Source organism: Mytilus californianus, unplaced genomic scaffold, assembly GCF_021869535.1.
Source record: "Mytilus californianus isolate M0D057914Y unplaced genomic scaffold, xbMytCali1.0.p SCAF_6, whole genome shotgun sequence".
Lineage (NCBI taxonomy): Eukaryota > Metazoa > Mollusca > Bivalvia > Mytilida > Mytilidae > Mytilus > Mytilus californianus.
The window spans coordinates 102,416,033-102,440,537 of NW_026262712.1; the positions used below are offsets into that span (position 1 = coordinate 102,416,033).

Below are 24,505 nucleotides of genomic sequence, written 5' to 3' on the forward strand. Positions count from 1 at the left end.
AACCTAAACAGTCAAAATTATCAAACGTGCACTTTACATTAAACATGTTTTGCCTTGCTTTAATACTAAATTACTGTTGAAAAAATTCGTGCACTTTCAATGTTGACATACTATTCTTTTAACAATCGAACTCGCCTACTTTATGCGTAACCCATCTCTGGCTACGGGTTTAAATTGAAGGTCACATAAATACGGAGTCATTACGGCCGAATTATTTACTTGCAAGTGAATATATATTCAGCGATGTTTCTAAGTTTATGTTGACAAAATTGAACCAACTGGCTGCTAAAAGCAAATTATTAATTCACTTTTTCACTTTCATTAATGATTGAACAAAAAAAATAATTTTTTTTTGTTAATATCTCCTAGTAAATGCCCCTTTAACTACCCTTATGTGAAAGATTTAATCTTTGAAGAAATATGCAACTTTCATTCATATTTTTGATAAATTTACAATACTGTGGATCATTTTTATTTGTTGGATACCAATTTTTGTGGATTTCACGAGAACAGGGAAACCACGAATTTAAACGTTCAACGAAATGCAAATTTTCTGTATGATTAAATGCAGACATTTGGAAAACCACGAAACCAAATATCCACGTAAAGGCAAGTTTTCCTCAATCCACGAAAGTTGGTACTCACGAAAATAAATGAATACACAGTAACTTATTTTTTTAAAGTATCTTGTAAATTAGGCGTTCGTTAAGGGAATTTCAGCAGCGACACAACTCGAAATCTCGAAAATATCTTACATGTACTTCTTGATGCATACAAATCATTCATTTGTATTAATGATGTACACTATTCGGAAAAAAATAGAATATACAACAAATACAGATTTTCTTTTATAAATATTCATAATTACTAATTTCAATAACATTCAAATTCGTCAAATCAAACGAAACATTAATGGTTAGTACTAGCTATATACATTGATTTAATAATAAATAGTTTACCCAATTATATAGATTGTGCAAACAATAAATGCATTTCATATAAACATTTTTTAACATTTTACATATTTGCACGTGGCAAATTGCCAAAGACTGGTTGATTATGAATAGAACTGTATTGTGGCTGGGTAGGTGCACCGTACCCCTGCTGTACTCCAGGTGTCGGTGGATAAGCTGGCGAAACCTGCTGTGCTTGTGGATACATCATGCCGTACGCAGGAGGAGGTGGGGCAGAATAACCATATGGGTTCATAGGCTGCATATATCCTGAAATATTGAAAACATGAAAATTAAATGTAACCATTTTTATATTCTATGATAATTTAGTGCAATGCTCTACAAAGTAGCCGTCATTAATCCAAACTAGTAATAGTAGTAATTAAAGGCAAAGCTTTGAAAATAAATGTTTTAAAGGAAACATTAGAAGTTTTATGAAATCTATACAATGCTGATGAAAACGAAAAACTAATAAGATATCGTTATTGTATGTTCATGTTCAATGATATAAAGGATCAGATGCATGAGTATCAGTAGAAATTGAAATGCAGATTGTGTTATTTTCATTATTAATCGAGACTAGCAAATTGATGTATGCGATTTGTGCTTTTTTGTTACATTTGTTTGTTTTTATAGGGATTAAGATGATAACATAATGTTGACTGCTGTACCCCTATTTTTGACATTTTTACCTTGTATCTGTTTTTTTGTCAATGCATCGTTGCTAATATAATGGAATTTGATTAGACTGTCATACAAGTGAGAGGTTTAGCTAGCTATAAAACCAGGTTTAATCCACCATTTCTACATAAGAAAATGCCTGTACCAAGTCAGTAATATGACAAATGTGTTTGAGCTTTTGATTTAGCCATTTGATTAGGGACTTTCCGTTTTGAATTTTCCTCTGAGTTCAGTATTTTTGTGATTTTACTTTTAAATACCTTTGGTCTTTATAGCAAAACTTTGCAACGTCATTCGATTAGATAGTATTAACTAGTATACCTTTGATATTTTTATTGATAAATTTTCACCCCCGCTATTTAAATAAAGCAACAGAAGTATACCGGTGTTCAAAAGTCATAACCCGCTTGAGAGAAAGCAGGTACATATAGCCAACACCATTTAAGAACATTTAATCAAAAGCATTCTTGCAGGAAACATACAAAGCATCAAATAGTTATACTTGGAATGTGAGTTATATTTACAAGAATACCACTGTGGTCCGCAAGATGACTGCTTGTACAACAATTTAATAAACAAGAGATTGTCATAATGCCGTCAAAATGTAAAATTACAAAAATTCAAAAAGGAAAGTCCCTAATCAAATGGCAAAATCAAAAGCTCAAACACATCAAACGAATGGATAACAATTGTCATATTCCTGACTTGGTACAGGCATTTTCTTATATTTTGGTCTCAATCATTGCTGAAAAGACACCGATATAATAATATAATAAAATAATAATTATGTCATAGTTGCACATATCGTAAAACCAGATATATTCAACAGAATTCTCAATTCATTCTTTGCAGTGTTCAGCTCTTGTTGTAGCTGAAGAGGAACTTCTGTAGATTTCTTTTCTGTGTAAAGTTTATATCGAGGGTATCGCCTCGGGAAATATAACTTTTTCGAGGATTAACATGAAAACATGAAGTTTTAACTTAGACAATGGTAATGAATGTCTGTTATATTTGCCATTTTCTTTTTCCTTAAAATCCAGAGAAAAAACAGGCACATGTAATTTCCGATATTTTATGAATTCACAATTACATGACATCCTTTAGATATATTTATTAATAGTGCTAAATACCAGTTGCTTAAACATAAATGTTAAAAATAAGTTGTTCCTGTGTCTTTATTATCAATCTGTTCAAGTAATTGTCTCTATATTTTTTCTTATATGTATAACGATATTACTATATTTTTTTTTATTTTTCTAAGAGAATTTATTATTTGAACATTTTTCAAACTATCTCATTTCGGAAAACTGCTGTTCTAGATATGAATTGGATACTTTCAATGTTCTAGGATATATTGTTTTGTTTTTTTAATCAAATGTTTTCACAGGGAAATTTTACTCATATGAATTTCACATGAATTTAAATTTGAATTCATGATAATCTCAGGTGAAATTCACTTGAATTTCACCTCAACAGAACTGATATGTGAAACCCACTCCCTAATCAAATGACAAAATCAAATGATAAAACACATCAAACGAATGGACAACAACTGTCATATTCCTGACTTGGTACAGGCATTTTCTTATGTAGAAATGGTGGATTAAACCTGGTTTTAAAGCTAGCAAACCTCTCATTTGTTTGACAGTCGCATCAAATTCCATTATATTGACATCGATGTGTGAACAAAACATACAGACATAATAGGTACAAATGTCAAAATAGGGATACAGCAGTCAACATTGAGGTTTTTTCAGTATTTAAAAATGACAAAACATTATATAACAAACTACATTGTTGTCGCACCTTAGGGGAAATTGATTTTTAAATAAAGTGAAAACAAATTTTATGTTTTTGTCGTCTTGAAAGGGCCACCAGTTTTACTTTCAATCATATTAAGATATTAATGCACATGATTAATGCATTTATCAGGTACATAAACACAACAAATATTTCATTTTAACAAATGTTATCGCTACAATGTTGTTCTATGCAAAGCGTTTGAAAATATGAACAGAGAATCAAAATAACAAACATAAATGACAAAGCAAACCTCTATGCACAAAGAATGTAATTAAGTAGTAGTCCTTCCGTCCTCACCCCTAAAAAACCGTCCTTTCTTTTATAAATTAGTATACCATCCCAATTATCATTTTACCTGGGTTATGACTGGTGTTTGTAACAGCTATTTACCTGTGTTATGACTGGTGTTTGTAACAGCTATTTACCTGTGATATGTCAGATGTAATATCTCAGGATAATGTACACCTCATAATAACTCTATACACCCGATACAAATAATACCAATTGCTTAGAGTTTTAGTGAAACCAACCTTACCAAGAAAAATAAACTTTGACTAATGAAGATGAAAATGAGTTTATGCTCTGACACAAAATATATTTGATCAATTATTTATAGTTTCTTAGAAATATACTCATCCACTAAGACAACGTTGACTTTTGAACAATGAAGAGGAGGTCACATTCAGGTAAGACAAACCTTGACTTGCAAGAATCCTTAATGTAAGGACAAATATGGTTATCCTTTTACGCATAGTAAGTTTGAAATTAGGCAAAACGAAATTTGACAGAGAAAAATTTCGCAACATGAGGTATCCTTGTACAAACTATGAAGCATTGTTCAATAGAAGAGGGACGAAAGATACCAGAGGGACAGTCAAACTCATAGATTGAAAATAAACTGACAACGCCATGGCTAAAAATAAAAAGACAAACAGACAAACAATAGTACAGAAGACACAACATAGAAAACTAAAGACTAAGCAGCACGAACCCCACCAAAAAAAGGGGGTGATCTCAGGTGCTCCGGAAGGGTAAGCAGATCCTGCTCCACATGTGGCACCCGTCGTGTTGCTTATGCTATTACAAATCCGGCAAATAGTCTAATTCGGTAGGTCACATTCGTGAAAAGGGAAGGGTATTGTAGTTACGACATAAGGAACATATCCGATATCATCTGTGAAACGGTTATTCCATAACGGTCAACCAACTCGTGATGTAGTCCGTAAAATTTACGAAGGGATGATTTCAACTTCACCATTTGAAACTCTTGGTTTAATAGCTTCCTTGTGAGCAGCAGTCCTCTATCAAGGAAATCATGATAGGAAATACAAGCCCGGGAATATCGTATCAATTGGGATATATATACTCCGTATGTAGTTTACGTCGTCGCCGCCACCAGACTGAAATCTCTAACTTTGTGTTTCATTCTGAAACATTCGTCGCAGTCGAGACAAAACACGACTTTTGCTTACTGGTTGCAGTTTCCTTACTGAGTAATACATATCTTGAATACGTCATAAGCTATATGACCAAAAAAAGGACTTAAAATAGCAATTTAATTTAAATGAAAGGTCAACCTAATTAGTCATCCAATAATTCCAACATTAAAATAGATTGTCTCTCTCTTTAACATCGTGATATGAGAAATTAGAATTGTAAGCTTTGTGACTTATTCTTTTGAAGGACGAGAAGAAATTATCCTTTCTAATTGTTTATTTTTCTTTTTTTTCCTCCTTCTGAATGAGTGCACTACTAACAGTTATTGGATGCAATGCATGCGCACCGTTACAGTAATTTCACATGATTCAATGAACGTTATATTTTCATAATTAAACATGAGGAATATATACTATACAGTACATTTACTAAAATTGATCAAAAAGATAGGAATTCAACGAGGATGTATAATTCCACTTGCTGAGACCCTCCGGCGCCAGAGAGCAGCCCATATCAAAATACATACAAATTGCCTAAACCCTGTAATGGCAAGTTTTTGTCTCGGAACCATAATAGTTTAATCGGCAAAAAGTATCTATTATTGCATGAAAGATTGTAGATGTAGTTAGTATGCAATAATATCGTCGGCATTTATAAATTTGTAAGTTTGTTTGTTTATATAGAAACAAGAATGTGTCTATAGTACACGGATGCCCCACTCGCACTATCATTTTCTATGTTCAGTGGACCGTAATATTGAGGTCAAAAATCTAATTTGTCATATGAATTAGAAAGATCATATCATAGGAAACATGTGTACTAAGTTTCAAGTTGATTGGACTCCAACTTCCTCAAAAACTACCTTGACCAAAATCTTTAACCTGAAGCGGGACAGACGAACGGACAATCGAACGGACGAACGATTGGACGGACGGACGAACAGATGGACGAAGGAACGGACGCACAGACCAGAAAACATAATGCCCCTCTATTATCGTAGGTTGGGCATAAAAAGATAATGGGGTATGATTGCCAATGAGACAACTCTCAAGCAGAGACCAAATGACATAGAAGTTATTTACTATATGTCACCGTACGGAAAGGACAGGTGCTTTCAGATAGAAGCGGGGTTAAATATATTTGCGGGTGGCAAACGCTCAGTTAGCACGTGACAGTTTTGGAATTTGTAAACATCACAACATAAGAACAAACTATAAAAATCAGTTGAAAAAGGGCTTGACTCATCAAAAAAAACCCACAAAAACAACTACAAAAGCACAAAACACACATAGTACAGATATGAGCGTACTCGCAGTAACTGAAAGCTAGTTAAAAGCCAATAACAACTTATAAAAATTCTTATATCTAAGACTAAAATATCAATCAATACACATCGAACATCTTATGAGTTTAGTGTAAAGACGTCATTAACCGTCAGAGAAAAACATGACCTCGCGCATTTGCCAAAATATAGGCATCGACAGAATATAGGTCCGTGAACGTATATATGTATTAATAATTAGATTTTTTGTTTGTTTTGTTCCATCATCTTTTATTGATTGATTTGGATCATACTTATATAACATGGTTTCCGTTAAAACAATATTGGCTTCCTTGTAATCCGCTACAGTATCCACTACAGTAGGTGCCGTAATAAGATGTGCGTGTAACACTTGGCGCATAGTATTTCGTCTTCAAAATGAAATTAAAGAAAATTAACCATAAAACGCAATATTTTACATGACCATGTTGAAAGTTTAATAGACTTGTTAAAAGAAAAATCACAAAAATACTGAACTCTGCGGAAAATTCAAAAGGAACGTCCCTAATCAAATGGCAAAATCAAACGCTCAAACTTACGAATGGATAGCAACTGTCATATTCCTGACTTGGTACAGGCATTTTCTTATGTAGAAAAGGGTGGATTAAGCCTGGTTTTAAAGCTAGCTAAAAGCTTTAAAGTTTTAAAGCGACACAAAAAATAAGAAACAAAGACGGTTTAAGGTGGTACCCAACACCTTCACTAAAATTAATTTGGCTCGTTTAATTTTCATAAAATTTTGACAAAGTATTTACTTTGACCCTTTGACAAAAATATAAAAATTTCAAAAAATTTGAACCAACCAATTTATCAGAAAAATTAGACTGGTTATATAGCAGTTTGACAAACACTAACTTTGATCATTGAGAAGCTTAATATTCCCTTAACAACACAACGTAATTAAAACGTTTAGCTGATTTTACTCCCTTTTACTTGAGTTATCTCCCTGTAGTGTTAGGTACCACCTTAAAAAGCCACCAACGCAACATTTTAAAAGTCAATTCGCAATAGGTTATTGTTGTTAACTTACTGATTTTATCGCACCGCCGGTAAATCATGACGTTGTGATTGGTTAAACGCCGTCGTGTGGTGACCCCCTATGGATGCGTAGGGAGTTAGTAAATCTCATGAGGGCTTCATGACGTCACGTATATTGTTGATGGTGACGTCGTCTACTGATGTTGTTGCATTTCATTGTTTTATCAATTTCGTAAATTAAGTATAATCAACAAAGTATTAATTTTTGTTTGTTGGAATTGAACAGTACGTACAACGATATTTAAATCTCCTATGACAACATTATCTTCCAGATGACGACTTAATCCCTGGCAAGGGATAAACATCCTTTTACCGTTTTATTGATATGCAGCTTTTTCATTGGGTGAAAAATGACACAGTGTGTTGCATCATCTATGTCACCATAATCCGATTAAAAAATTATTTCCTAAAACTTATTTGTGTTAGGGGGATTAACATACTTATGTGTTCATATAATTGGACAGCTTTTTCATTGGTCGAAATATGTAACAGACGTCATACGTTCTTAATCGGAATATATCATTTATATTTTATGTGAGAGGAATTCCACGGTGGTCGCAATCTTGGGCCCTTGAACCCTAGGTTTTTAGGGTGCATAAAAACCCACATTCCTTACTATTCATTTGGGGTCTTGGACTTCTCAATTTTTATATTAAGTTTTAGATTTTCAAATATTTTGGTCCCAATTATTGCTGAAAAGACACTGATTATAATGATATAATAATTTTGTCATAGTTGCACATATCTTAAAACCAGGTATATTCAACAGAACTCTCAATTTGTTCTTTACAGCGCTCAGCTCTTCTTTTGTTTGTTTGTTGTTTTTTTTTTTTTTTGCTGCGTAGCAGCTCCTATAGATATCTATTCAGTATAAAGTTTATATCGAGGGAATAGCCTCGGGAAATATATCCTTTCGAGGGTTCACATGTCTACATGGATAACTTATATAGACAATGGTAATGAATGTTTATTTATTTGCCATTTTCTTTTACCTTTAAATCCAGAGAGAGAAAAACCAGGCACATGTAATTTCCCATGTTTTTGGGAATTCACAATTGCATGGCATACACACTTTAGATATATGTCTTAAAGTGCCAAATACCCATTGCTTAAACATAAATGTTAAAAATTAGTTGTGTCTTTGTGATCAATCTGTTCAAGTAATTGCATCTAGATAATTATTGCAGGTGAAATTCACTTGAATTCACTTGAATTTCACCTAAACTGAACTGATATGTGAAGCCCACGTGAAATCAGTTCATGTGAGTTTCACGTCAATCCAATGTGAATTTCACGTGAATTGCATAACATAATGACATAATATATTTCGCATGTTTAGTGTACTAGTCGAAGATTTGACTATGTTTTACTTGATTGTTTTAAAATCATTTGTGAATAAAATGGTGAGTTATATTCGAGTTATTCTCTGTTCAGCCAAAATCTAATATCAGGTATTCTGATGATAGAATAGGAACGAAGCATTAGCTGCGCTACACGTTCCGGGAGTATTGGCCGCGCTACACGTTCCGGGAGATGTCGACACTGACCTCTTCCTGTTAGACAATAACTTTAGTATGAACATGATGAAGTGGTAGGCGGTCTCATTTGCAAAGAAATTGAGTCCAAGCTTCAAATTTATTTGAAACTGTTTGTAAACCTAAATGCAGACGACACAGTACTATTGGCAGAAAGTGCTGATGATTTACAGAAACAGCTGGATTCTATCAGTGAATACTGTAGTGTTTGGAAGCTTAAAGTGAACGTCACGAAAACTAAAGTGATGATTTTTTTCTAGAGGCAGAATGCCGTCAAATTTACATTTTGATAAAGACTGCACTGACATTGAAATTGTTAAAGAATTTAACTATTTGGGCATATTATTATTTAGAACTGGTAATACTAAAATAGCACAGAAACACCTAGCAGAAAAAGCCACAAAAGCTATGTTTAATGTGTTAAAATCAGGTCGCAGACATAATATTTCCATTCAGTGTCGCTTAGATCTTTTCGATAAAGTTATGAAACCCATACATTTGTATGGATGTGAAATTTTTGGGCATGGTAATGTTGAAATTATAGAAAGAATTCATCTGAAATTCTGTATAAAACTTCTTTTGAAACTGACAAATTCCACACCTACCTATATGGTGTACGGAGAACTTGGTAGATATCCTTTAGACATTGATATTGAATCAAAAATCGTATCTTATTGGTGTAAATCAGTATCTGCTAAAGAGACTTAGTTATCTTCGATCGCATATACACTATTAAGAACACTATTTACTGTTAATAATGTACGTACATTTTTTGTGAGTAAAGTTAAAAATATATTGGATGAATGTGTTTTTTCAAATATTTGGATTTCTCAATGTTTTGGTAATGACATATAAACAAATGCCCTAAAGTTGCGATTACAAGACCAATACAAACAGTTGTAGACTACACAATAACAAGAGTCTACAAAAGCAGTAAATTATAGAATTTTTAAGTTAGAATTAAATTTTGAAAAATATTTCGATATCTTGGGTATGCACGAAAGTATTATTTTATGTAGATATAGAACCACAAACCACAGACTCCCAAATAGAGACAGGGAAGTGAAATAATGTTAATAGAAATGAGAGAATGTCATCTTTGTAATATTTGTAGCATTGGAGACGAATTTCATTATCTGTAGAATGTCCATTTTTTCACGACAGTAGAAAATTATACCTTGATAAGTACTATTTGGCTCGTGTTAATACACTGAAGTTTAGAAAATTGATGAGCAAATAAAACAAACAGTCAGAGCTAAAAAGACTATGTAAGTTTATAAAGTGTATAAATAAACATGTGGGTCCTCCTCGCTAAAATGTATATTATTTTGAAACCACTGTATGGTATATATGTATTGTGTAAATAGATGCATATCCATGTACATATTTTGCACCCTCTCTGTACCTATGTATCTGCAATGGTTATGAGAATGAGATATTATTGCGATAAAACAATAAAACAAATCATCATTACTAAACTCACCTATGACAAAAAAGAAAGACTAAAATCTCATTAGAAATTATCAGTATAATTATTATATGTGGAAGTGCATGTAAGTAATTCTAACTATACTGGAATTCAATATAACTACTAATTGGAAACTGCATAAATAATTACGGTGACGTATTAATCAAACAATTAAGCATTCAAACTTTACTATTTAAATAATATTATATAAATAACACATAGCTGAGAGGGTGATAGAGCAGAGTGTTACCCCGAGAAAACATTGTCAACCGCGGCGAAGCCAAGGTTGATGCTTTTTCGAGGGGTACCAATCTGCTCTATTACCCTCTCAGCTATGTTTTATTTAATTTATTATACTGAATGTCCTCTCATTATTGTCTTTTACAGATGAATTTTATTTAAAAGTATTTTCTTTGACGTCACGTACATAACAACGTTACGGGCATTAGAAAAATCAACAGAAATGAAGCAAGATGTTTTATTTTTTTTTATTTTGACAGTCAAATAATAGAATCTGAGCCAAAACGTAGAATTTAAGCATTGTCTTTAATAACTTGATGCAAATTCAATTCATTGTCCTTTAAATTATCGACTTTTGATTGGTCGGGACGAGAGGGTGACATTCAAAAAAATTGTCACCCGCTCAGTCATGTGATCAGGAACATATATATTGACAAAACTTGTATTTATTTACAATTAGAGTTATGTGGTTTATAATAAAATTTGTTGAGCAGTTCTGATAGTTTTTCAGTCAGACGCTACCAAAATCCGTAAATCTTGGGAAGTCTCGGGGAGTCCGAGATTTTATCAATTTTATACTGAAAAGCGTATCAGATTCATTTCCCATTAGATATACTGTTCCCAGATGTGATAGAGTAAATTAACACTCTCGTAGTAGCCAATCAAAATATGGCATTTTAACGTGAAGTATAATAAATTCGTTTACATTGCAATAAGTTTCAATTGTATCTGAAAATATTGGACCTGCACTGTTAAATCAATTATGATATCATTTTCATTTTTATTTTGCATTATAGAATTTCTCATATGGCAGATTGCCCACCGAATTTTTTATCGACCAACAAGCTCAGTGCCGAAAGTGTGAAGTTACGGATCTTTTTAAGTACCATGCATGTTGTAACAACGAATCAACTGTGCTGAAATTTATTAAATATGATAATATGATTCTATAATAAAGCTATGATGCATCATTAAAAATAAGCTTTGATAGAGTGGATTATAAGGTACTATTTGTTTTATATTTGTTTTGTTTTTTATTATTATTATTATTTTGCTTTCTGTTTTCATTTATATTTTGTCGCTTACTTTATTACATATGTTGTTGGTGCTGTAGCATTTTCTTATATGCTGATTGCAATAAACTTATAACAATTCTAAAGCTCATCAGGTAGCACCTGTCTCATATATAAATATTGGTATACAAAGGTATGCAACCCCCCAAAAAAATCAGGAAAATCTATAGAAGGAAATTAAGTAAGTAAGTTTCAATTTAATGTCGGCATTTCTGGTATATGGTATGCATATATAATAACAAATCAAAACAAGAGCTTTAACTGACTATTGATAAAAATCTCATAAGAAGACAAATAAGAAGAAAAAGGTATATAAAGCATATCAAACTTGATTTCTGAACCTCCAGAGTCATTGGCCCTATGTAATTCCCTCTTTGCTCAAGACTCCATTAGCATTCTCTACAATAGCATCAACTAACAAATAAAGCGCATTAAAGTCAGACGAGATGACAGCCTAAGCATGGAAACTATTACGCACTGGCAATCAAAAAGTAGCTATATATAGTTATGCAGAATTGAAGCGCAACGAGCCAGAAAAAAAAAAGAAGAAAATTCAGCCGCATGTGAGGCAGCTCTGAATAGAAGAGACTGAACAGTAAAATTATACCAGTCTAAAGATACACAGGTAGGAGACATATCATGGCCATTATATAGTTATCTATCTAATCAGAAAATCATCAATAGACGCAAATCATTGATATGTTTATTTTTTTTTTGTAATGTCTTAAAAATACATTATGTTTATATGTGCATTTTGGGGATAATCCTTTTGTACTGGGTTTTATACTGAAAATATAATAAGTTATAATTAGTTATTCTTGTGAACAGTGAAATATATAACTATACCGTTAAGTTCAAGTCAGTAGGTTAGTTGGATTTCTAGGATTGAAAACTTCAAATTTCGTTATAAAAAAATCTTACTTTCACTAATCTCTCATATTTTTGACACTCTGCAATTTTTTCGTCACGATTAAGGAACGACACCGGAACATTTGTTAAGTTTTTTATACTTTATCCATTTGTGCTCCTTTATTTTGAAGAGCTATTTTGCGGGAAAGAAGAAAAATGAACAGTCGTCCACGAAGAAAATGTGTATCTGTCAGTTTTGTTGCGGACGAAGACGTTATTCAGCATATAGTAGACGCGCACGAAAAGTCTTCAAGAAAGGGTGAAGAATTTATTTGGGTCATGTTGTCACGGGGATGAAAACAATCTATCACGACATAGCCATAACTTGGCATAAGGGCCCAGAATTATAGCTTGGTTTGTGTACTGACACTGTATTATATAAAGATTAAAAGATGCGGTATGATTGCAAATAAGACAACTATCTGCCAAAGTTTAAATACAGTGGATGTAACTTGTAAGCAATTATAATTTATAGTCAACCTTGCAGCTTTCAATAATGTCAATGAGACAAATCCGTCTTAAAACTCAATCAATACACATCCAACACCCTATGGATTTAGTATAGGTATAAAGACGTCATTAACAGGTAGAGAAAAACATGGCCAAATGATGACCTAGTACAATGCCAAAATATAGGTATCGGCAGATTGTACTCACAAACATCGAGTTTAATAAAATTGAGAATGGAAATGGGAATGTGTCAAAGAGACAACAACCTGACCATAGAGCAGACAACAGCCGAAGGCCACCAATGGGTCTTCAATGCAGCGAGAAACTCCCGCACCCGGAGGTGTCCTTCAGCTGGCCCCTAAACAAATATGTATACTAGTTCAGTGATAATGGATAGTTTATTTTATTTATTAAAAAAGTAATCTAAACCAGAGATATATCACTATATAATCTGTTTCTGTCTAAATTTACAGATAAATTATATAATATATTTTCGAAACTACCTTATATCTCAAACAATTGTAGTTACTTTGTTTTTAACATATTCTGTAAACATCTATATATCATAATCTGTACCATAATACAACAATCTATTAATAACCGTCGCTCACGCATAACGGATTCTGTAAACATCTATATACAACGATCTATTAATTATCGTCGCTCACACATCACTGGTTCTATTGACGACTCAATACACACTAGTTTTATAGGACAAACGGCTAATTCTTGTTGACACAGTAAATCTCCTGATGACAAGACTTATCTTCTGTGACACAGCAAATTTAGGAGGAATCTCTAATAATTATCCGTTCAGCGCAGATTCTCCAAGTACGCAGATTCTCCAAGTACACCTGAGATTGTCCATAAATCGTGGTCATTAGCCAAATAGGTCTACCAGTGACTGTTAGATGGTGCCAAAAGCACATCACTGTCAGAAAAATAAAAATTAACAATAGGGAAAGAAAAATCATCCCTTGTCAGGTCGTAAATTTGTGTTGAGTTTCTGGTGTAAAACTGAATGTCTAAATTTAGAAAAGGACACTTTCATGACTTATTGCTGTTAATATTTGATTTATTTAAGGTAAGTTCCTGTGGGTAAATTCTGGCGGTATATTTAGAGAATTCTTTAAAGAAAAAATATCATCCAGATAATGGTAATGTTGTTGAATTTATCAATTTGATGCAATTCAGACTGGTCTTTACTGAGTTTGGCCATAAACTGTGATTCATAACAGTACAAGAACAAGTCTGCTATTTTAGGGACATAATTGGTACCATAGGAATGGAATACCTACAATATGTCACTAATCTTGTATTGCTGCATTGAAACACACATAAATGTTACATCAATTAGAAAACAGTGAAAACTTAAATGGCTTTCAAAATGAATATTATCCCATATTATGGGTAATATACCAAAAGCAGGTATCAATTTTCAGAGGTGCATGGATTTCCAAAACTCCCTACACTCAATATGACCCAGCGACCTAGTTTATCAGGTTAGGGAAAACCCCCCTGAATGAGTAACTATCCCCCTGATGAGGGATATTTTTCTCCAAAAAAACTGTTTTTAATATAAAAAAGAAGATGTGGTATGATTGCCAATAAGACAAATCTTCACAAGTGACCAAATGACACAGAAATTAACAACTATAGGTCACTGTACGACCTTCATTGGCCTTAAACAATGAGCAAAACCCATACAGCATAGTCAGCTATAATAGACCCTAAATTGACAAACGTAACAATTCAAACGAGAAAACTAATGGCCTAATTATTTATGTTCAAAACAATGAACAAAAAAAAAGTATGTAACACAGCAAAAAATGACAACCACTTAACATGCTTAATTACAGGCTCCTGACTTAAGACAGGCACATACAGAATGTGGCGAGGTTATCATGTTAGTGGGTGCACAACCCTTTTTAAAAAAATGATGAGTCTACACTTGAATTTACTTCAGCAAAGACCCTTGATATCTTGTGTTTATCAATGAATAAAATTATTTTTATAGGAAAGAAAAGTAAATCAAATACTCCTAGTAAAGACAAACTTAGTTATAAAGAGGACCTGAGAAAAGACACCCCAGAGGTCAGTGAGGATGAAGATGAAACACAAATCAAAGCACCAAGCAGTAAGTTAAGTTAGTTATCTAATATTTGCTATTGTCATGATCATTATTTCTCTACATTATATATTTTTTAGGCAGTTAAGCTGCTTTATGCTATCACCCTAGATTTGTGTTCTTCTCAACGAATGCTGAAAAAGGTGCCAGTGTTATAATCTAGCAGGCTAAAATGTTATTTATAACTGATTGGACACTTTTTTCATACTTTTAATTCTTGAATACAAAAAATTTTAAGAAATGCAGAACAATTCGTCCCAGAGACAAGTCTGACCGTCTAAGAAGACAACTCGAACCACTTGTCAGATTTACTTAGGGTTTCATAAAATGTTAGACTAACATGTCTAGCGGAGCATTCGGGACTATTTAGGGGTATTTTGAGGGCCTAAAGAAGGGAGGGGTTTACTGTAAAGCCCAATGGGATTTTTTTTTTTTAATTTTTTAATGACTATTACTCGAAAAACAGTAAGTGATAGACACATGCGGTCTTCAGTAATGACAACAGGACAATAAAACAAATCAAATGAAATATAGGGTGAGTCCCTTGGGGTCATCCCACCCCCTTCAATTTGAAAATGTGCTTTTATCTTGTAAACGGTCGCGATCCCCATCCCTAAACCATATATATACTTGTATGGGACAATATAACAAATCAAATGGAAATTTGGAGGAATCCCCAGCGTCACCCCACCCCCTTCTGTTTGAGAACTTGTAAATGGTAGAGATCCCCACCCCTAAACCATATATGTTCATGTATGGGACAATATAACAAATCAAATGAAATATAGGGCGAGTTCCCTGGGGATCACTCCCCCCCCCCCTTTTTGAGAACTTATAAACGGTTGAGAAACCCACCCCTAAACCATATTTATTTCTGTTCGTCATTTCAAAAAGATTTGAATGACATACAGGGTCAATCTCCTAGGCGTCACATATGCATATCACTTTACTAGACCAAACCAATGTGTACTGGACTTTGCCCAATGTCAGGCGACCATGGGAATGACGAATTATGGGAGCTTTGTTTGGGAGACTTCGTAACAGCATCCTGCTACAATTATTTTTTGTTTATTATAAAATTTTATTGATGCAAAAATAAGTCTAGGTTAATTGAATTTACTTTAATTATTTTTTAAATTATTTCTAGGCCTATAAAAATTTTCAAACTTGGTATGGAGTGACATCATGGAGGGGGGGGGGGGGGTCATTTACATTTACTATGGGCAGGTCAATCAGACCTCACCTTTGATCCCTGTAGTCATGGTAGTAGTAAACATTTGTCTGATTTGTGTCTCATAACTTTTGTACTGTAGAACTCAAACTCAGTGTTCCTTCCAGGGAAGCAAGTCCATTCATACTATTACAAACTTGTACTGCGAACTTGTACCACTACAGACTCACCATAAAAAATATGCATTGATATATGCCTTGCTTTTGCTTTTGAAAACCTTGATAAGATATTAATTAATTTGCCTTAATAATCAATTCATTAAATAAACATAAATGTACAATATACGAATGTTAAATGTTTGTTCTTTCAAATCTTAAAAAAAAATTGAAGCAACACTGCCACAGTTTTCATTATTATGTTTACCTTGGTTTTTAAAGGCAGTGCTTTAAATGCCTTTATGGTTGCCAGGTTAATATTTCCTTCCGACATGTCTACGTGGGGGGTCTGTAGGCTTAAAAAAGATCCGGAAATATTGAATTCTTTCCTCTACACTTTGTGATATTAAATGTTTTTCGTTTCATTTCATTTACATTGGGAAATAAAGAAACGATGAGTGTTATTTTTAAGTTTTAAAAACTTTTTTTATTAATGTGTATTTTGCATTATAAGCAGTCAACCTATTTACAAACTATCATTATTTGAATTCCGTGTGGATAGAGGTCGGGTCAATTTCGAGTGTTATCTGCCATCTAAAGATGTTTTTAAATCAGTTCAGACGTTGATATAACAATGAAAGGTCGACTGAACATGCATTATATTGCATTATATACAATTCAAAGTGCATTTCGGTTTATGCACGTGAAGCCGTAAGACGTTATTGTTTTCGATTTCGGTATCAATTATGTATGTGGTCTACGTATTATCCTGGTTTACGGTACTACGTATACGTTCCAGGCATTAGCTCTTTGGTATATGTGTAACATACTGAAAATTGCGATCGGGAACCAGTCTATCTACGTAGAAGCTCTTTCACTAGGAGCACCTCCATGTGTATATGAATTCCCGCCAAAATGACCGACTTACAGCTATGGAAAAATAGTTCATAAACGTTCCATAGAATAAAATGCAAATGCCTAATTGATCGTAACTTCTTTTGATCATTATAATATAATTATAACAAAATGGATTTCATAAAAAAGAAAATAACATTATTTTACGAGGATTTGTCTAAATTTCTTCACTTCCGGGCGCAGTAATACGTATGTTTTGAAGAAGCCTGAAGAATTTTGACAGACCAAGAACTTTGAGAAGGAAACAAACAGATAGATATCAGGTAAAACATTTTAAGTGTACAAAATAAACAGATTCACTTCACATAATTAGTAGTAGAAGCTTTAGTATTTTATTGTATCATACATGACTCGAGTCTAGTGTCTAAACAACGGTGGTAACCCAAAACACTGGTACGGGTCATACTGGGTCAAGTCTAAATATGTAAACATATCCACGTGATTTTAGGTAGAAAGTAACGTAATGCAATATATCTACTATTGTCTCCTTCTTTTTATACGTCGTCTAACCAGACATATTTCTTTTACACATTTACACGGGTTGTATGTACGTATCTTTTCTCTTGTCCGAAGTCTTGATGTAGACCTAATGTTTTCTTGTCCTGAAAATTTGTTGATGTGTAAAAAACTGTAATTATTTCTGAACGACTGAAGGCAACAATGCTATACTGAAGACTGAAGGGTAGTACAATTATAGTGTTACTTGAAAAGAGAACTTCTACTTTTACCATTTTGCTGCCACCATCAATAAACTGATTAGTTTACCACTTTTGGATGCGCATGTAGTGTGTTCCAGTTCTTGTATAGTATAATTCATTTCTCAGAGAAGATATATAATATATTATCAGTACACAAGACTCAATAAGTATTTTTTATCCATCAAGACATGTAATTTGACGTAAATTGATATACGCCAAGATCCAGTGACTGTGTCTGTGATAACAACAATTGTGACATTGCTAGCTTCCTAATGAGAGTGTATTAAATACAAGCATACTATTGAAGTATAGTATAGAAGCAAGTGTTATCTTCGTGTCTTACTATAGTATACACACAACATATGATAGGACCAGGTATCTTCATAGGTGACAATTGACCATTTCTAACGCTAGTTATTGATCCATCTTGGAAAAAGTTACTTAGATTTATACTTGGAAATAATTTTATTGTGATCTATCTTGGAAAAAGTTTCTTGGATTTATACTTGGAAATAATTTTATTGATCTATCTTGGAAAAAGTTTTTTGGAGTTATACTTGGAAATAATTTTATTGATCTATCTTGGAAAAAGTTTCTTGGAGTAATACTTGGAAATAATTTTATTGACTTATCTTGGAAAAAGTTTCTTGGAGTTATACTTGGAAATAATTTGCTTGGAGTAATTGTTTCTAGAAAAAGTATTCATGGAAAGAGTTGGCATGTTGCAATGTACATTTATCATTGTGTTACTTGCTGTTCTTGCAATACACACAATAAAATAACTAAGCTATCATTATGAACTACATGTACTTTTTCTAGGATAGAAGTCATTGAATATGCTAATACATTCTAGTTTATTTATATTAATAAGGAAAAGTTATATGTTGTAAGAGTGCGTACCATGGCGAGGTACAGAAAATCATTTATATACGGTGATTATCACCAAGGTTCAAATATATTTTCTGAAATGAGTATAGGAAGACAATGTGTTCCAAACTGTTTATCCTTCATTCTCTTTACAACAATTAATCCTGTGGGTAATTGGACAACTGAAGACCTAAATTGTACTTTACATGAGGGTGATGCTATGTACAAACACATCTGTCAGACATTAAATCTATCTCCAAGGTTCTTAACTGTGTCAGAATTACCTTCTTTAATACAAGTTGGAGGTATACTATTCAAATTAAACAATGGCATTGACCAATTAATATATAGTGGAAATTTAAAGTCTCAATTGTATTATGTAGACACAAGTATAATGTGCTTGGAACACTAGTAACTCGAATTTAGCTTGAACGGACAAAAACGCATTAACGGCATTTAAAAAAGATTAATGAAAATTGAATAAAGATTGACAAAAATTAAAAATTATTTTTAATGCATTTCAATCCATATCAAATCATTTTAATACCAGTCAAATAGTTTCCCTTGCGGTCATTCAAGTTAATTTGAGATGTGGTTAAACTGCGTCAAACTAATTAGCCACGCCCCCGTTAAACTGAATCAAACTGATGTTTAGTCCTTTTAAACTTTAAAGTGTCCGCCTTTTTTTAAGGTAGATCACTCAAGCAGAACAGCATCCTCGTGTATCTATCATTAATCTGCTCCGAGCGTTATCGATTTAAGATATTTTACTGGTGGTTAGTTTTATATATGTTTCCAATATTTATGCTATACGTAATGTTTTATATGTATATTGGAATGTATAATGTTATACAAGTGGTGAGACTTTAATAAAAAATTTAAATCTGAATATATAAACATGCTTCACAATTAAGATAAACGAATGAACAATAGATATATAACTAAATTTATAAATATTGATGCACGATTTAAAAAGCACAAAGTGTTAATCTGTTAAAAATAAAATAGCTCTTTATATCAAATTATTCGTTTTCAATATTGCTTACTAATATGAAAACTCGTGGCATGTAAGTAAGGTATGGTCTTTTAAATATATCTGCGAAAAAATAAAAACCGGAAAGATAATAAGAAGGTCGTAATTGTGCTCATTACAAACCTAGAAGTGAAAGATTTTTTTTCTAATCAATAGACAATAAGTTTTAATAGAGGCATATTATATTTTCGGTAAGAAAAAAACATTAACATTTATACCATTTAAAATAGCTTGTAATTAAAAACATTTTTTTGTTAAATAATAAAATTGATCTAGATGAGCTTGACATTTGTTAAATTCATTTAGTAAACAGTTTCGTCTTGCTAAAACTTGTAATTAAAGTAACAGCTCAATGAACTTTTAAACCTGTGTAAAATTGTAATACCGGTCACTGGTTAAAATGTGTGTTATTTCTGTAAAAGCAGCAAACGACAAATGAAATTTGAAGTGGGTTTACGAAGGGATTATCGTTATGTCCGCATGTAAAATAATTCTTGCAAGAAATGAACATTTGACGAAGTGGACTGGCTATTAAGCCCTCGCACGGTCGGCCCTAGTCCAAAAGGAATATTTAAAAAAAAAAAATATATTTTTATATTTGCGGCATTCAAAAACGTTTTTAAGACCAAAAGGTAACTTAAACATTGTAAAGCACGTCGGATAAAATGTTTCTGTCATATAATTGTGTAAGGCATATTTTAGCGGTAATGTATATTTTAGCGGTAATTACTAGATAAAAAAAAATAATTGGCTATTCTAACTTCCCAAGTTTAATCTAGGTGCTCTCTTAGGCCACGTTTAATATTCAAATAAATTTCATTGGTCGGGATTTCATAATGTGTTATATGAAATTATCTTGAAAATAATTGCGGGAAAGGGCTGTTAAAGTGCGAGAAGAAAACTCTTTTTTCTTTTTGCGGAAACGTGAACTAAGGAACGTGCTACAAATAAAGACCTGCGATTGTTTGTCAATAACTCAAATTTACAAAATAGTAAAATATAACTAATGATCAATGTCAAAATTATTGGAAGTTTTGTGATCATGACATCACCTATGTTATATATAGTATAAATACTCGAATTTGTCAAGTATACCACATCTTCTTATTTGTATATTAATCATGTCAAAATACGAAAATGGAACGAATGTAGTGAAGTATTGTGTCCATGCATGACGATATCAAAGTCGCGTACATATATGAAGAGAAGATGTGATAAAGACGTAAAAGAGACAGCATCTCAACCACACAACATACCAGAATGTGTACAGTTAGCTCTTGTGTGCATCCTTTCCCTAGGATTTGACTTTAAAAGATATTACTACTTTTGCCTGAACATACCGGAATTGTACTATTTTCTCGGAAAAGTAAGGTATTTTTTTCCGGAAGTGTAGACTTTAATTGTGGAAACGTATTCTTTTTCCCGGGAAAGTAATGCCAAATTTTATATGAGCAGTGTATTTGTTTCAATGTCAGTATATAAAGCATTAACTAGTGTTAATGTCTATGGATGTATTAGTTACAGTTGCATACTAATTGAGAGATCGTCCTTTTTGATGTTCTTCGTGTGGAAATTATTGTTCCTTCAGCATGCATCTTTACTTTGTTCCTCTAATGAGATCCTCATTTACCCTTACATTATAATAGTTTGTGGACCCGTTTGTATTTAGGGAATGGCACTCTCCGTGTATCGTACGTAAAAAAAAAACTTTCGTATATTTTACGTTTCAGAGTCCTGCATGTATGTTGAATTTTACTCAGAACTTAGAAAGTTGATATCAGCGCGGGTTATGCTTAAAGTTAAATTTTTATTCTATAGGTCAGATAACCTACTTGTTTTTATGTAGGATTGCTGTCTGATGGACGAATAGACGTAATTTTATCTCTATATTATTTTTAAAAAATTTTTTTAGGGATGCATCCAATTGCACCTTTTCATTTGAAATATATTTCCGTGACGTAACCTCAAAAGATTAGTCACTGCAATAAAAAAAATGTAAGCGAAAATGAAACCTCTTCTCGCATGTTGCACTTTTTGTAATTGTTCTCTTCGACAAAATTAAATATGAAGAAGCCACAATTTGGTTCCTAAATGGATATTTTTAAAACCCGGGGCCTAAAGCTAGGTAAAGCCTATCTCTTGATAAAAAATTTCTTAAATTCGGCAATTTTAGTGACCGACCGTGCGAGGGCTCAGTCTGTATAGCCATTCAAGGTCGTTAAAACTTTGATCATCCTTGTAGAGATTTTTTGAAAATACGATGGTTGATGCCTTTTTCGAAACTAAAGCATGATCAAATATAATTGGTGGCTTTCTGTTTTCATGTTGTTGTCTCTTTTACATATTCCCCATTTCCATTCTTAATTTTAGATAAAGTAAAAAATTATGATAAACAAATGTATTCTTGTTGTCAGATCAAAATACATTTAACAAGCCAGTCCGATAAAATTCCATTCGTTACTATTACGTAAAATATATATCACGATATCTCAGTAGCATGGGTTCGAATCCCGGCGAGGGAAGAACAAAAAATTTGCGAAAGCAAATTTACAGATCTAACATTGTTGGGTTGATGTTTAGACGAGTTGTATATATATATATATATAAGTCCTGTGTCCAAGTGAGAAATAACTACATGTGGTTTGTATATCAGGGGAGAATTGACAACGGGTGCTATGTATACTAAAATGTTTATCGTCTTCCATTATACATGACGTTGTGGATGAAAATTATTGACAAAAGAATGAAGAAAACAGAAAATAACCAGACAAATACATAGAAAAGAAAATGATGAGGTTCTAGAATACATGGAATAAAGAATGATCGGCAAAAGGTATAACGAATAGAAAAAATTGCCTAAAATGATAGAATACAGAAATAATGAATCCCGATTCAGACCCTCACAATCTGACGATGATATTTAGATTTAGGGCAATTATGGGCAAACGACCAACAACACAGTGTTTTTTTTTATGAAAGTTCACACACAAGCTAATTTTTACAAAATCAACTTGAATATGTAATAAAAACTATATCCATATCTTCATGTGTTGAATTTTTAAGATAAACGGGTTTGAAGTTTTCGACATTTACTAAAAATTTCGGTTTCTTGAACATTTCTGTCTCCTTAAATTTTGTTTCAAAAGATAAACATATGCGGATTTCGGTAAAGAGATAAGGAATATCTTCGTTACAAAATTGGGCTCTACATTTGTGTAACAATCCTTATCAAAAATCCTTTTTGTGAAAGAAAGAAATCGATTTTAGAAGGAAAAAAACCGGCATTTTTGTTGTTTATTTATCTAGTTGAAAAAAAGTCGGTTATTTCTTCATAAAAGTTGGAACGAATAATCTTCATCAGAGACATATAGTAATTGTATGGGTGTATAACGTTTCCGCATTTTTAGCAAAAATCCAGTTCACGTTTCCACATTTTCGTGCATTACTTTTCTGAAATAAATAGATAACACTTTTCAACATTTTTACCTGTATTTCACCTGTAAAAATGGGTAATAATGATATATTGGTATAAGACTTTATTATCAAATATGGTCATCTCCTCCCGACACAGATACCAAAAGAACCACGACTGGGTCGGAATCGTTTCTCCCAGTTCTATCCATGTCACACAATTATATTTATTTTTATGGACGTTTGGCAGAAGATCCAAACAACAACTTACATCAAAATTCGGTCTTTATCAGCAATAGCATCAGTTCGTAAAAATGATCGCGAACGTGCTGAATCCAATCCGAACAGTTTGTCAAGTATGGTAGAGAATAGTATACGAGGTTAGACTTTATAAAGTCAGTTGGCTACAAGTTTACCGCTTTAAACTGTGCTACATGTACTGTATAATAGTATGACGCTTAAAATATATATAAACTTTTAGTGCTGAACATTGACTTTTAATTGATATATGACCATGTGTGATTTTTATCATTTTAAGTTGATACATTTGTAGTTTCATTTTAGTCATAAAGACTTATCCTGCTCGAAGTCCTACTTCCACCCAGTTGGTGAGGAAATAGGGGGGGGGGGGGGGGGGGGGTAGATACATTAAAAATTTAAATGCGGAAACGTAAATAACCTTTAATAAAATCAATGTAAAAACAATGCGGAAAAGAGTACTATAAAAATGCGGAAACGTAAGAATTTTAATGCGGAAACGTAGTGCCAAAATGCGGAAACATTAAACGCCGAATTGTATTATATGTCTCTGTCTTCATACAGTATCATGCCAAACGCCATTTTTAAAAAGAGGGGGTCCATGTTCTCGTTTTTAAGCTAATGGTTAAATCTCGAAAAGATGCATTTTTTCCCGATATTTCACAGTTTGACGTCGCGAAAAATAACATTTTACTAAAGCAAATAATCAATTAATGTGTCGATAAAAAGAACGAATTCTACAATATATAAAATTCTGTCAAAAATCATTTCCTGGGTCAATATTTAAAAGTTCATCCGAAAAAGATAAAACTGATAATAACATACTAATTCAATTTCATGCAATTAGGTTTTAATGCTAAAAGTTTTAGAAGAAAGAGTTAAATGTCTTCTTTAAATATTTAGATTAATTCTGCGAAAACATCAGAGAGAGATAAAACAAAAATGCATGCAACCAATTGAA

General features: G+C 32.6%; 1 protein-coding gene across 1 annotated transcript in view; it reads left to right on the forward strand.

Moving 5' to 3' along the window:
- Positions 1-12,595: 12,595 nt before the first annotated feature.
- The window catches only part of LOC127705458 (origin recognition complex subunit 2-like), a 66,859-nt gene continuing 54,949 nt past the window's right edge, over positions 12,596-24,505 (forward strand). The window contains exons 1-2 of the mRNA XM_052209784.1: positions 12,596-12,717; positions 14,926-15,045. Coding sequence (XP_052065744.1) covers positions 12,615-12,717; positions 14,926-15,045 — 223 coding nt within the window. The 5' untranslated portion in view covers positions 12,596-12,614. The remainder of the gene's footprint in view (positions 12,718-14,925; positions 15,046-24,505) is intronic.